Source organism: Mus musculus, chromosome 13 (assembly GCF_000001635.26).
Source record: "Mus musculus strain C57BL/6J chromosome 13, GRCm38.p6 C57BL/6J".
Lineage (NCBI taxonomy): Eukaryota > Metazoa > Chordata > Mammalia > Rodentia > Muridae > Mus > Mus musculus.
Window position 1 is genome coordinate 51,443,353 of NC_000079.6, and position 13,694 is coordinate 51,457,046.

The 13,694-nt window shown below is 45.4% G+C and overlaps 1 protein-coding gene across 1 annotated transcript in view; it reads right to left on the reverse strand.

The window, feature by feature from the left end:
• The window catches only part of Shc3 (src homology 2 domain-containing transforming protein C3), a 146,063-nt gene that overhangs the window by 19,964 nt on the left and 112,405 nt on the right, over positions 1-13,694 (reverse strand). The window contains exons 8-10 of the mRNA NM_009167.5: positions 8,138-8,288; positions 5,875-5,962; positions 4,538-4,696 (exon numbers count right to left, since the gene is read on the reverse strand). Coding sequence (NP_033193.3) covers positions 4,538-4,696; positions 5,875-5,962; positions 8,138-8,288 — 398 coding nt within the window. The remainder of the gene's footprint in view (positions 1-4,537; positions 4,697-5,874; positions 5,963-8,137; positions 8,289-13,694) is intronic.

Below are 13,694 nucleotides of genomic sequence, written 5' to 3' on the forward strand. Positions count from 1 at the left end.
GAAGGAAAAGACACTTCATGGAACTTTGATTCTATGAAAAGCCCAACGCATCACAGATTTACTTTGAAAGTCCCCGGTGCCTCTTGTGGATTTGCTCCAGGACAAGAATTCTACTTGAACTTGACCTTCCCTGGTATCTGAGTACTGATATCACTCTCAGCCTTAATCTACATCGCAACAGACTTCTTATGATATAGCATACCAGTGAATGCTCAGATTCCACCAAGTAACAACCTTACCTATGGCAAAAGACATCACTAAGTACGCCTAATTAAATTCCAGTGTGCAGTCTGGAAGGATGGGGGCATTGGTACAAGTGCTGAAAAGTGTGTGCAGTGCCAGGTAACCACCGAGGATTGCAGATCCCACCCCCTTCATGCTACAGTGCAAGCACAAGATCTACAGGGTTCTCTCTTGAACGGGGCCCCGCCCCAGAGGCCAACATTGTTTCCGGGATACTCATTGGAACTCTGTAGCCACGCAGTGAATGTCGTCGTAAAACAAGCCAGATTTGGTAGGTGTTAGGAAAGGGTGGGGAAAAAAGAGAGGAGACTTCATCGGAGCAAAATTATATCTTTTTCAGAATTGCTAAATCTTTTACAAGTGTAGAGAGGAAAAGCCATTGGCTGAAGGCTAAAATGATCATTTGTGAATGTGTGTGCATGTCTGTGTGTGTATATGTGTATGTATGTATGTATGTGTGTGTTTGTACATATGCATATATATATATATATATATATATATGTATATATATATATGCAAGTGCAGACCAGATAATGATATTGGATGTCTTTTTAAATCCCTCTCAGCCTTGTTCTTTGAGACAGGGTCTCTCACTGATACTGAATTCCACTGGGCTGGCCAGGCATCCTCTGGTCTCTGCCTTACCGGGTCCAAGGTTACAGATATGTACTGCCACACCTGGCATTTTCACTTGGGTTCCAGAGGCTCAAACTTAGGTCCCTGTACTTGGGCAACAAGCACATTAGTGCCTAAATCTCCCTGCCCTGTGGGCTTTCCTTTTCATCCTACTTTTAAAAATCTGATCATATGAAGTACTGGAAAAGCTGCACTCTCGTGTTTCTGTGTCATCAACATCTTGCTAGTCCACCATTAGCCTTCGACACTACCATTGCCAACACTACGGACTACCTGACATCATCATGGTCACTGACATCACCAGCAGCATCACCAACACCTTCAGCCCTAACACCACCAACATCAGCACCACAATAATCACTAACACCACCAGTCACATCACCATCATCACTAATACCACCAACATTAGCACCACCATTATTAATAGCATTGCCGCCATTACTACTATCTAGCAGTAGTGCTTCAGGATATACAGACTAAATTTCCCTACTTCTAAACAGACAACGATTTCTTAACATCTTTTCTACTTTCAGTCACCACTTCTCTTGTTTTGCGACCAAGAACAGAAATTAATGGATAAGAGTAAGATGTCTTTAGATTTCCATTTCCTCAGCCCTCAGCCCTCTCAGCTCTCTTCAGGCTCTCTGGCCAAGGCCACAGGTAAGTTGACTGAATGCAGCAGTGAGAACAGTCTGCCCATACTCAAAGCCTCTAGGCTGAAGTGGCTAACTCGTTAGCTTCCTGAGAACTCAGGCGGACGTCAGGCAGGGTGGAACATGTCTGTGATTTCCAGCACTAGACAGGCTGAATAAAGAGAACCGCTTCCAGTTCAAGGCCAGCCTTAGCTATATAGCGAGTACCAAACTCAACAGGGATGTGGAGCATTAGTCTCCAAACAAAACAAAGCCTAAAAAATAAAATAAAAGAAACCCTGAAGAGTGGGCTAATCACTGCTCGATTCTGTAGCTTGGTTAACAGCCCTACCGTTCTTGTACTGTCTTCCTTCCTTCCTTCCTTCCTTCCTTCCTCCCCTCCCCTCCCCTCCCCTCCCCTCCCCTCCCCTCCCCTCCCCTCCCTTCCCTTTTCCCTTCCCTTCCCTTTTCCCTTCCCTTCTCCTTCCCCTCCCCCTCCCCCTCCCTCCCTCCCTCCCTCCCTCCCTCCCTCCCTCCCTCCCTCCCTTCCTTCCTTCCTTCCTTCCTTCCTCTCTCTTTCTTTCTCTCTCTCCCTCCCTCCCTCTCTCTCTTTCTTTTTTCTTTTTCTTTCTTTCTTCCTTCCTTTCTTTTTTAATGAAAGGAATGGATTCCATGATCCATGTTATTCACCTCCAGGCCCTGACCCTCAACAGTGTCTGGTGGGAGGTCGGCAAATCTTAGAAGTCCAGACGTGGCCCAGGAGAAGTCAACGCTGCCTCATCCAATAAGCACCTGAGTCTATCCTCACCCTCAGAAGACACCGTGAACAGTGATGCTGAACTGGTGGGCAGGGCTGCCGTTGACACAGGATGGGTCACTTAACCGCTATGGCTCTCCTTTTCCTTTTCTGCAGAGTAGGGTGGTTGATAGTAATAACCCAAGCTACTTGCACGTAAGGAGACTTACATGACAAGATAAATCAGGAGGTGAGCACCCAGCATGCGGCAGCCAGGGCCCTGGTCTTCCCATCTCTCTTCAGCTCACTGACTTGAGATGGAGGGTTTGGGGAGTCAGCCTAGCTGGGAAAGCGCTTGCCTTGTAAGCATGAGGACCTGAGTTTGATCCCCAGAATCCCTGTTTTAAAAGTCACCCATGTGAGGCTGAAGAGATGACTCAGTGGTTACCAGCAAGGCCACTCTTGCCGAGGACCTGGATTGGGTTACCAACCCCCACACTACACCTCACAATCTCTAGCAACATCATTTCAGTAGGACCTGACACCTCTTCTGATCTCCACAGCCACCAGCCATGCATGTGGTAAGCATATATTTGTACAGGCAAAATCCACTCAAGACACATAATTAAAAAAAAAAAAGATAAACCTTTAAAACAAACAAACAAACAAACAAACAAAAAGGTGAAAAAAACAGGCGAGCAGGTGAGTGCTTGTAATTCCAGGGCTGATAGCCTGTAGATAGGCAGAGCCATGGGGCCCACTGGCCAGTCAGGCTAATCTAGTTAGCAAGTTCCAAGCCAATTGAGAGATCTTTTCTCAAAAACAAGGGGAACGGCTCTTGAGGAATGGCACACACACACACAGGCACACACATACTCACAAATCTACCTACCCACATACATAAACTCCTCTCTCTTCCTATATGCATATATGTATATGTGTGTGTGTGTGTGTGTGTGTGTGTGTGTGTGTGTGTATGTTTATCCTCATGAGCTTCTACATTTCTTTCCAAATTTCTTAACAATTTCTACTCATTCCATTTCAGTTCATGAATTGCATGATTTTTCTCTAACTATATGCCAAGGAACAAGGAACAAGACCACATGATCGCATCAACCTATCCTGCCAAGTCTGGTGAGTTCCCTTCATCCTGCTCTTCAGCACACCACTGAGCAAACCTCAGCTCCTGACAGCATGCAGTTGGTTATTTAAACCCCACCAGAGTGGGGCCGTCTGTTCCGATGCTCCCGTGCAACTTCAGGAAGTAGAAAAGTGTGTGATACCAGGGAAGCACTGGGTACATTTTTGGAGGAGGTTGGGAGGAAGAATGAGAGGGAAAACCAAGAGCAAATGGACAGAGCAGGGAGGGAAGGGGAAGCAAAGAGGGCGGGGAGGAGGAGGGGGACTGAAAGACAGGAGGAGAGGGAGGGAAGGAGGGAGGGAGGGGGGAGGGAAGGAGGGAGGAAGGGAGGGAGGAAAGAAGAGGTTACAGAGGAAAACACTGTAAACAAGATCTAAACAATTTCTCATCCATATGTCACTGCTGATAGACTGGGATCTGTTTCAGTAATTTCCAACCCCAATCAGCCTGTATAAAAGCACACACTATCCAGTTATTGTAATTATAAGCTATGTGCCTAAATTGGGCATCTAGTGCTATACTGACTTATTCCCCAGCTATAAGACCCTTTCTTACTTGCGGTTTCTCCTAACCATGAGGTTCTGCTCCATCATGGCTTCCTCCTCCCCCTCTTCTTCCATCCTCCCTCTCTTTCCTTCTCCTCCTCTCCCTACCTGCCTCCCTCTCAAAAACCTCCCATCCCACCTTTCCCCCCACTGCCCAATCCCAGGCTCTGGCCTTTATTGACCAGTTAAAGTGGAGAGAAGGTTCACCTGAGATCACCTGAGTGACCACATGATCGACTGCAACCCCTCTTGAGAAAACAAAATTAACATAATTCAAACAACATCAGGATAGCTCACAACAGGGGTCTCTTACTATGGCAACCTCATCTCTGTACCTTCTGAAATCATACAGCCATCATGGCCAATTAATATTCAAATGAACACATATATTTGTATATGGCCTTGGTCTTCAAGAAGAAAGTCAGTTTTCCCAAAAGAAAGTCTCTTGACTACGGGGTGGGTGTAGCAACCCCAACATCTTACTTGAACCCAGTCAGAAAGAAAAAAAAAAACACCCTTAATCATCACTCCCACCAGCAAAAAATTCAGTAGTGATAGGGATACTGGAAAAAAAGGCAGTACAGAAAAAGCGATGGATGCCTACTCATGTCAAAGAGGTCCTTCCGTGGGCTGCTCTCAGTGCTGCTGGTTGCTGCTGGCCACACCTGTGGTGGGACTGGCTGGGTGTTGACATAGGTTGGTGTTTCTCCTACAGGAACCATGTGAGTTTTCCCTTCTGCTGTGCTATAGATGTCCAAGGAGCCTGAAGCAAAAGAGTGAGTCCTGTTATCTCGGGATGGTAGCACTCTTCCTGTCTGTGCCTGGAAGAGCCAGAAGTTGATACAGTAGCACCTCAAGCCTGCTGCTGAGACGATTTCCCATGGTAAATTCTCTTCTAAACCTGTCATCACTGTGGCCCTGTTACAACATTCCCCAATCTTCCATGGAAAGAAAGAAAGAAAGAGAGAGAGAGAGAGAGAGAGAGAGAGAGAGAGAGAGAAAGAGAGAGAGAGAGAGAGAGAGAGAGAGAGAGAGAGAGAGAGAGAGAGAGAGAAAGGAAGGAAGGAAAAGAAAGAAAGGAGGGAAGAAAGAAAGGAGGGAGGGAGGAGAGAGAGAGACAGAGAAAGAGAGAGGGAGGGAGAGAGAAGAAAGGAAGAAAGATGGGAGGGAGAGGGAGATAGATAGATAGATTGATTGATTGATTGATTGATTGATTGATTGATTGATTTAAAGAAATAAAGAAACATCATCACAGCAGCCAGCATCATGATAGGCACTGGTGGTTAAAGGCCTTGTCATACAGTGCTTCAGGACCCTGGGAGTTGAGCATTGAGACACTGTTTCAATGTGACCTCCCAGCTGGCCAAAGGGATGCTGAGGCTGGCCCGGGGGTGTGTGGTCTCCTCTGTTTTGTCACTCAGAGATAATGTTGAAAGTGCCTCCCAAGAGTAAGCACTTGCTTGGATAGTTCTTCCTGTGTGTGGCCATCTCTGCTTCACATGGGCAACAGACCCCTTCTTCGTATGCCTTTAGGAAGGATGGCTACCGGCCAATAGATGAATAAATTTGTGTTTGTTCTGTGGAAGAACATATCTACTAGTTTCAAATAAGATCTTGAAGCCAGGTGAGGTGACTCATGCCCATCATCCCAGCTCTCCGAAGGCTACAGCAGGAGGATCACTGTAAGTTCAAGGCCAGTCTGAACTACACAGCAAAGCCTCATATCATAAAACACTAAAAGAAAATTAAAAACTAAAAGAAAATAGAAGACATACTGAGTTGTGGGCTCTCGGGTTCCTGTAGAATGTTCAGTTTCCTGATGTCTCCAGGAACTCTCTCTTGCTCCTACCTTATAGGAGGTAGGAGGAGCCCCCCCCCCCCACCAGAGCATCCACCTTCTCAGAGCAGGTTTGGTGCCACCCCCTTCACTTTGCCTCTTACCTTGCCTGGTGGGTGCTCGCTGCCAGTCTTCACCAAATGTATCTCCTAAGTGTCTTCCCTGGTAATAAGTTTGCTCTTTTCCTGCAAACTAGAGACACATACCAATATTCAGAAAGAAAGAATTGCCTTCTCAGACTCCATCTTTGTGAGCAACAGTGTCATGGGTAGGGATTTACAGGCCGATACATCCTCTCTGATATCCACCTTACCATCCCTGCCTCACAGTGACATTACGTTCAACAGATACCCTTGCATGGTTGTGAAATAAATTGACTACCTCACACATGCTACAACACTCTCTCCTCATTCTTGTGACCCTCATAACTCCTTCCAAGGACAACCATAGAGAGAGATCTTGTGCCAACAGCCATCCTCTCTCAGAGAAGCACACTCCCTGAGAACCCAGGAGCTGCAGTGTCAGAGCCTTGATGTCAATGCTGCTCTGACACTTTTTTTAATTTTTATTTTTTTCATTTTTTATTAGATATTTTCTTTATTTACATTTCAAATGTTATCTATCCCCTTTCCTAGTTTCCCCTCCGAAAATCCCCTATCCTCTCCCCCCTCCCCCTGTTCCCCAACCCACCCTCTCCCTCTTCCTAGCCCTGGCATTCCCCTATACTGGGGCATAGAACCTTCACAGGACCAAGGGCCTCTCCTACCATTGATCACCGACTAGGCCATCCTCTGCTACATATGCAGCTAGAGTCCCTCCATGTGTTTCCTTTGATTGGTGGTTTAGTCCCAGGGAGCTCTGGGCTTACTGGTTAGTTCATATTGTTGTTCCTCCTTTGGGGCTGCAAACCCCCTCAGCTCCTTGGGTACTTTCTCTAGCTCCTTCATTGAGGACCCTGTGCTCTGTCCAATGGATGACTGTGAGCATCCACTTCTGTATTAGTCAGGCACTGGCAGAGCCTCTCAGGAGGCAGCTATATCAGGTTCCTGTCAGCAAGCTCTTGTTAGCATCTGCAATAGTGTCTGGGTTTGGTGGTTGTTTATGGGATGGATCCCCAGGTGGGGAAGTCTCTGGATGGTTGTTCCTTCAGGCTCTGCTCCAAATTTTGTCTCTGTAACTCCTTCCATGGGTATTTTGTTACCCCTTCTAAGAAGGATCGAAGTATCCACACTTTGGTCCTCTTTCTTCTTGAGTTTCATGTATCTTTGGTATTTTGACACTTTCATTGGCAGAAATAACCTTAAAAATATCCAGAGTTAGAGGCCTAGCTCAGCTCACCGGGCACAAGACTCTGGGTTCCATCCCCAGTGCCACAAAAGAAAGAAAAAAAAAAAGCTTTGAAGCTTCTATGAAGGATGGAGATGTAATTGTTTTAGAAAGCAATTTTGAGTTAAAAGTTGTTTGAGTTGGAGGGTCTGATGGTTTGTTTTAATTGACAGCTTAACCGAACCTAGAAGAGATGAATCTGGGAAGAGAGTCTTAATGGGAGATTGTTGGTCTGTGGAAATATCAGTGGGGGAATCTTGCCTTTTAAGTAAGTTGATACGGAAAGACCTAGCCCACTGTACCTGCACTGATCCCTGAGCAGGTGGAGCTAAAAGCAGGGGAGGTGGGCTGAGCCCAGAGGATCATGGGAGCCAAGCACAAAGGATCATGGGAGCCAAGCGCAGAGGAGCATGGGAGCCGAGCACAAAGGATCATGGGAGCCAAGCACAGAGGAGCATGGGAGCTGAGCACAAAGGAGCATGGAAGCCGAGCACAGAGGAGCATGGGAGCGTTCACACACACACCTCTGCTCTTAACTGTGGTTGTGATGTGACTCGTTGCTTCACACTCCTGCCCTGTAACTTCCCCGCAGTGATGGACTGTAACCTGGTACAGCACACTACCATAAGCACTCCATACCCTCAGTTGGTTAGTGTGACAGTATTTATCACATTTATCATAAAAACTAGATCAGAGCGAGGGATGAACAAGATTAAAAAAATGAATAAAATTGTTTTACTTTCAGGGGATGGGTCGACTCTTTTCAGAGAAGCCACAGTGTCGTGGGCCTTTTAAAAGCCTCAAATCCTGCCATCCCCTCATTAAGAGCTCAGCATACTGGGATTGGTGCTAAGATTTACGGTGTCTTTATTCATGTCGCAGAGAAGACACTGTGACATCACCCTGTGAAATTGGTGGAAGAGAGTCTTCTTCAAGTGATAGTGTCCAAAGCCATGTGGGTTATCAGCCAGAAATAACACTGAAGAAGGTGAATGCAAAGGAAGGCCAACCTCCTCCCAGGAAGAGAACCCCCCAACTTACCTGGGCTGCCTCAGGAGCGTGGGGTCTGCCTTTCAATCGAGCATCCAGAAACCCCCCTGGGGGAGGCATCTTGGTGGGAACGCTGTTGTAGTATGGGTGATCAGGGCCATCTCCCTCTTCTTCAGTCCATGGCTCATCCAGACTCTGCATTCTGTTAAAAGATTTTCAGGGATCTTCACCCAAAAACTGATCACTGGAGCAGATCCAGTGAATCAGTGCCAAATCACTGGATGTGGCTTAAGTGTGGCCTCCAGCACACATGGCTCAGGTGTTGGAGGCTTGGTCCCCAAAATGATAGTGTTAAAAGGTGGTGGGACTTTTAAGACACGGAGTCTCTCAGTCACAAATGAGACATCTACACAGATCCATACGGAGATAACTAAAAACAGACACAGATTATTTAATTCAGATATGCTTGGGAAGTTCTAGCTCTTAAGCTTGTCAGAGACCTGCTGGATTTGGCATTTCATATGTTTAAACTTACTATGACAGACAGAGACTCTCAAATCCTAACAGCGACCCCAAACAAGGTCTCCAAGAAGGTATAGTCATGACAACAAAGGACTGTAGCTGGATGGTGGTATAATAACCACTGGGCATGACTGCCCCGTTGCCTCGCCAATGGCTAGGGCCTGAACTGTGGACAAAGAGAGGACACCCAGGGAGTTAATTGTCCCATGTGGCCTGAGACAAGGCAAGGTCAATCTATCCCATGTTCCTCCTCCACAGAAAAAGCCTCTCATCTTCTGGGTCTGATGGCCAAAGACTGCCTCTGCCCATAGTGCTGTGGAGGCCACAGGAGCCTGGGACAACTGTCTAGGTAGTGGACTATGGACTAGTCTCTGCCATCTTAACTAATATATAGGCCATTTATATTATAATTTATCCTTCTCATGTCCCTGAGCACAATAATGGCTAAGCTAACTCTCTGACAGCTAGAGAACAACAGGCAAGTAGCTTCTTACCCCAAGATAATCCACTACCATATTAATCAAAAGGGCAAACAGGTTTGCCTCGCTTGCAGGCTTCATGTTTAAAGATAAACAGTTTTTCAGGTGTAACTTTTTACTCTTCCTTCATTTAAAGGAATTGACTTTACAGGGACTGCTCCCAATGGTCAACTATCTGTGTCTCATTCATGATAAATAATTCGATAGGAAAACGGTGTCAGGTTTATGTAAGGTCTGAGGTTACAGAAGGATGTATGAGGATCTGAGAAAGTATTTTAGGGTCTAAGAAGGTGTCTTGAGGTAGGTGAATGCAGGTGAAAACTTAAATAGTGATAAAAAGTGATTTAAGGCACATAAAAGGAATGAAACATGCTTCAGTGGGACCAGAGAGATGGCTCAGAGGTTAAGAGCACAGACTGATCTTCTAGAGGTCCTAAGTTCAATTCCCAGCAACCACATAGTGGCTCACAACCATCTGTAATGGGATCCAATGCCCTCTTCTGGTGTGTCTGAAGACAGCTACAGTGTACTCACAGACATTAAATAGATAAATAAATCTATCTTTTAAAGAGAGAGAGAGAGAGAGAGAGAGAGAGAGAGAGAGGGAGAGAGAGAGAGAGAGAGAGAGGGAGAGAGAGAGAAATTCCTTCAGATTTCTCACCCTCTCTATGGCACGGTTGTCTTAGAACATGGAAAGTTCAGAGTTCTAACGTTAATCAATGGAATTCTGATAGACTATTAATCTAACTCTGATAACACCTTCCACTATACAATCCACTATCATATAGTTGCAAGTTCACAATTTTAAGTTTCCTTTGGTTGTCTTTTAAGCATAGACTTAAAACTGTTTCTCATGGTGCTAAATCTATACACAACTAGTCTTCTGGAGAGAGGGAAGACGCCCCTCTTTCATGGTTTCTAGTCATACTGCAAACCAAGATCAGATGAGCGTTTGCCCTTTCTGCTCCACAGAAGGGTCCTGTCTTCCCTGGCCTCACCTTAAAGAATGTTCATGCTTTTAACAAAAACAGCTGTTTCCCAAGCGTCACTGTGACACAGAGGTCTGAGTCTACTGCCTTTTTACAATGTGGGTTTCATTATAGATTACAATAATAATGCTAACATGTCTAAACTGTATCTCTTTTTGTAAACTTAGAAAGATTCTCATAAGGTTCAGAGAGTTCACTTGGATCCACATCTCACAGGTCAAATGAACTCCAGGTAAGAACCCTGCCAATCAACAGCCTACGTTTCCCACTTGTTGCTTATTCCAGGGGGTGGGACTCCTCCTCTGTCCCCCCAACTACCATGGGCCTAAAAGTTTTAAATGATATACCTTATAAATGATATACCTTATATATATCATACACACACACATGTATGTATGTGTGTGTGTATATATCATATACCATATATCATATACCATATATCATATACCATATATTCATATATCATATATACATATATATGTTCCAGTATCCTGCTAAGTCCAGGTGTTTCCTTGAGATCTGCATCCAGGAAGGCTCCAGAGCAGCTACCCACTGGTGCTCTGGTCTGTCCTCACAGATGCTTCAATCGGGCCTGCACTTTCCTAGTTACAGATATTCTCACAGATCCTGGACAAGAATGAAACAACCAGCTCTCCCAGGACTTGGCCAGCATCTTAATTTCCTTGCATCCCCCAAAATGGCATGACCACCAGTCAGCAGGAAGCAGTCTAAAGAACACAGCACCCTCGCTCCTGCCCCACCATCATCCCTTCCTAGTTCCTCACTTTTAATTAAACCAAAGGGGAGGAATGTTAGCTTAAAGGTGATTCCACTAGGCTCCTCCCAGAAACCTAGCAATAGCTTATAGCATCACCTATCACTTCTGCCAGGCCTGCCTGCCACCCCAGTGTGTGCTCTCCCTCTCCCTCCCCTTCTCCCTCCCTCTCCCCCTCTCTCTCCTCTTCCCTTCCTCCCCTTCTCGCTCTCCTTCTCTCTCCCTCCTTCTCTTTCTCCCTCTCTCCCCCACCTTTCTGTGCTTTTCTGTGCCTTTCCCCCTTCTCTGTCTTCATGGCTCTGCTCTTGTCTCCCTGTCCTCTAGTTTGCCTCTACCCTCTCCCAGGTCCTCACTGCTCTCCCCTCCCCCAGTGAGCCCCCTTTACACCAGATCTGTTGCATGGCATAAGTACTCAGGGCCACACCTTGGAATGGGCCCAGTGCCCCTCACTGCATTATCTTCTATAACACTTGTGCCATGATGAAATGCATCCAAGAGACCCACAGTGCGGCTGAGCTTATGCCAGCATCATGTACTTGACCTCTGAAGGAAGGAGTTACATAAACCTCATATTTTTTTTCATAAAGCCAGTCTGGCCTAGATATATGGAAATATCCTATTTCTATATATCTGTATCCATATCCATGTCTGTATATTGAAACAGAGTTTTGTGTGCCCCGGGCTTTTCTTGAGTGTCCTATGTAGCCATGGGTGACCTTGAACTTTGGGTCCTTTGGTTTCCAATGTCCAAGAGCCTGAATTACAAGCATAGGAAACCACACCCAGTTTATATGGTGCTGGGGCTGGAACCCAGAGCCTTTTAGGTGAGCACTTACTAACAGAATTGAATCCCAAGCTCTTGCTTTAATACTGAGAAATGGGTGAATACTATACCTGTTACCAAGAAAGAAATTAGTCACTGCCCCCCCCCCTGCCATTTATCTCCCGAGAATGTGTGTAAACAAGGTGAGTGTTTTGTCTTATAAATTAATCTGTCTTATTCCGAGATCTACTCCTCAGAATATGCCACCCATATCAGAAATAACCCCTTTTAATGGAAAAATAAATAATTTATACCTACAGAGCACCAGAGCCTAGATGGGCATGTATGCATTTCAGCAAGTCATGAAACATAAGTTAAACGAAATCGTGCAAAAATGAAGATTCACCTCAAAAAAAAAAAATGGCAAAATATGGTCCTCTGAAATCACTTCCCATAAATTAGTGATAAACTGCCCAGAGATTTTGGTTGGTCTAACTCAACTTTTTCAGAACTCTGGAATTAACAGAAGCTTGCAGCAGCCCAGGGTTTTGTTTTGTTTTTAATGTGCTTACTACGGGAGCACGAGGACCTGAGTCTGGATCCTGAGCAAGCATGTAAAAAGCCAAGCGTCACTGTGTGTACCCGGAGCGCCGACACCTGAGGTAGTGGGTGAGAGACAGGAGGACGCTGGAGCTTTCCTGCCACCTGCCTAGCTGAAAAACAGAGAGAGGCTCTGTGACATCAGGGGGCTAAAGTAGAGAGTGAGAGAAGATGACACCTGAACTATTCCCGTGTTCATGAGTGCATACACACACACACACACACACACACAGAGAGAGAGAGAGAGAGAGAGAGAGAGAGAGAGAGAGAGAGAGAGGGAGACAGAGAGAGACAAAGAGAGAGACTACGAGACAGAGACAGAGAGATGATTAGTGTTAACTGTCAACTTGATCGCCTCAGCCAGTCGGTCCCTTGAGAATTTGCATGGAGCATTAATCTCAATTGCAGTTTAAGGTCTGAATACCTGCCCACTGTGGGTAGAACCATTCATTCTCTGGGCAGAGTGGTCTTAGAATGTGTAAGATGGAGAACACAACCTAAGCACTGGCATGTGTAGTTTGTTCTTCTTACTGCAGAAGTATGTGACCTGCTTCCTCAACCCCTGCCTTGGTGAGCTGTCCCTTGAGCTGTGAACCACAATACACCTTTATTCTTTATGTTGGTTTTGTTAGGGTATTTCATCACAGCAACAGAAAAGAAATCAAGAAACACATATCACACACACACACACAATTTAAAACTAAGCATTTTAAAACAATGATATAAGCTGTAAGATCAGTATTGTTGTGGCATCTTAAATAGCCCTACTTGCATCCCTGTGGTAGCCTTGTAAGCTAACAGTCGTCCATCAATGCCAACCAGTGTAGCCACAGACGGGACAGGGCAGTTCTGAGCCTCTTTCAACAGCCAGTCCCAAAAATTAGTCATCATTTTCCCTGTCTGAGTGATCCTTTGAGAACCCAATTCCCCAAGCTGTCTTTTTTAAAAGTTTACTTTTAATTATCACGTAGTAAATTTGCACATTTATTATGGGGTGCTGTGTGCTAACTTGATACATTTCTACAGCACACAGTGACCAAATTAGAGTAATTAGCATTCCCATCTCCTTAAGCACTTATCATCTGCTTGTGTTTGCCAAAGCTGTCTTTATTTAACCTGATGCAGAGCCTGCCTGGGGGCATCTGTCAGAAACACTCAGAGGCAAGTGTTTATCATGGGGCCCGCTTGAGGCTGGGAATAACATTTGGGTCAAACAATTTTTATTAGTGGAAGAAAGTGACAAAGAATGTAGAGTGAATGGAATTGTGTGTGTGTGGGGGGGGGAGTCTCACACAAATAACCACAACTAATGACTATCACAAACCCTAAAGCAAAAAGCAGAGACATTATTAAACTCCAGCACGTTTATCTAGATGCTGCATTCATTTGCAGGGTTCAGCATTTGTTCATACCCACAGTGTGTAACGTGCATCTGAATTCTCACTTCTAGCCTAACATTAAACATCTCACAAGTAGAAAG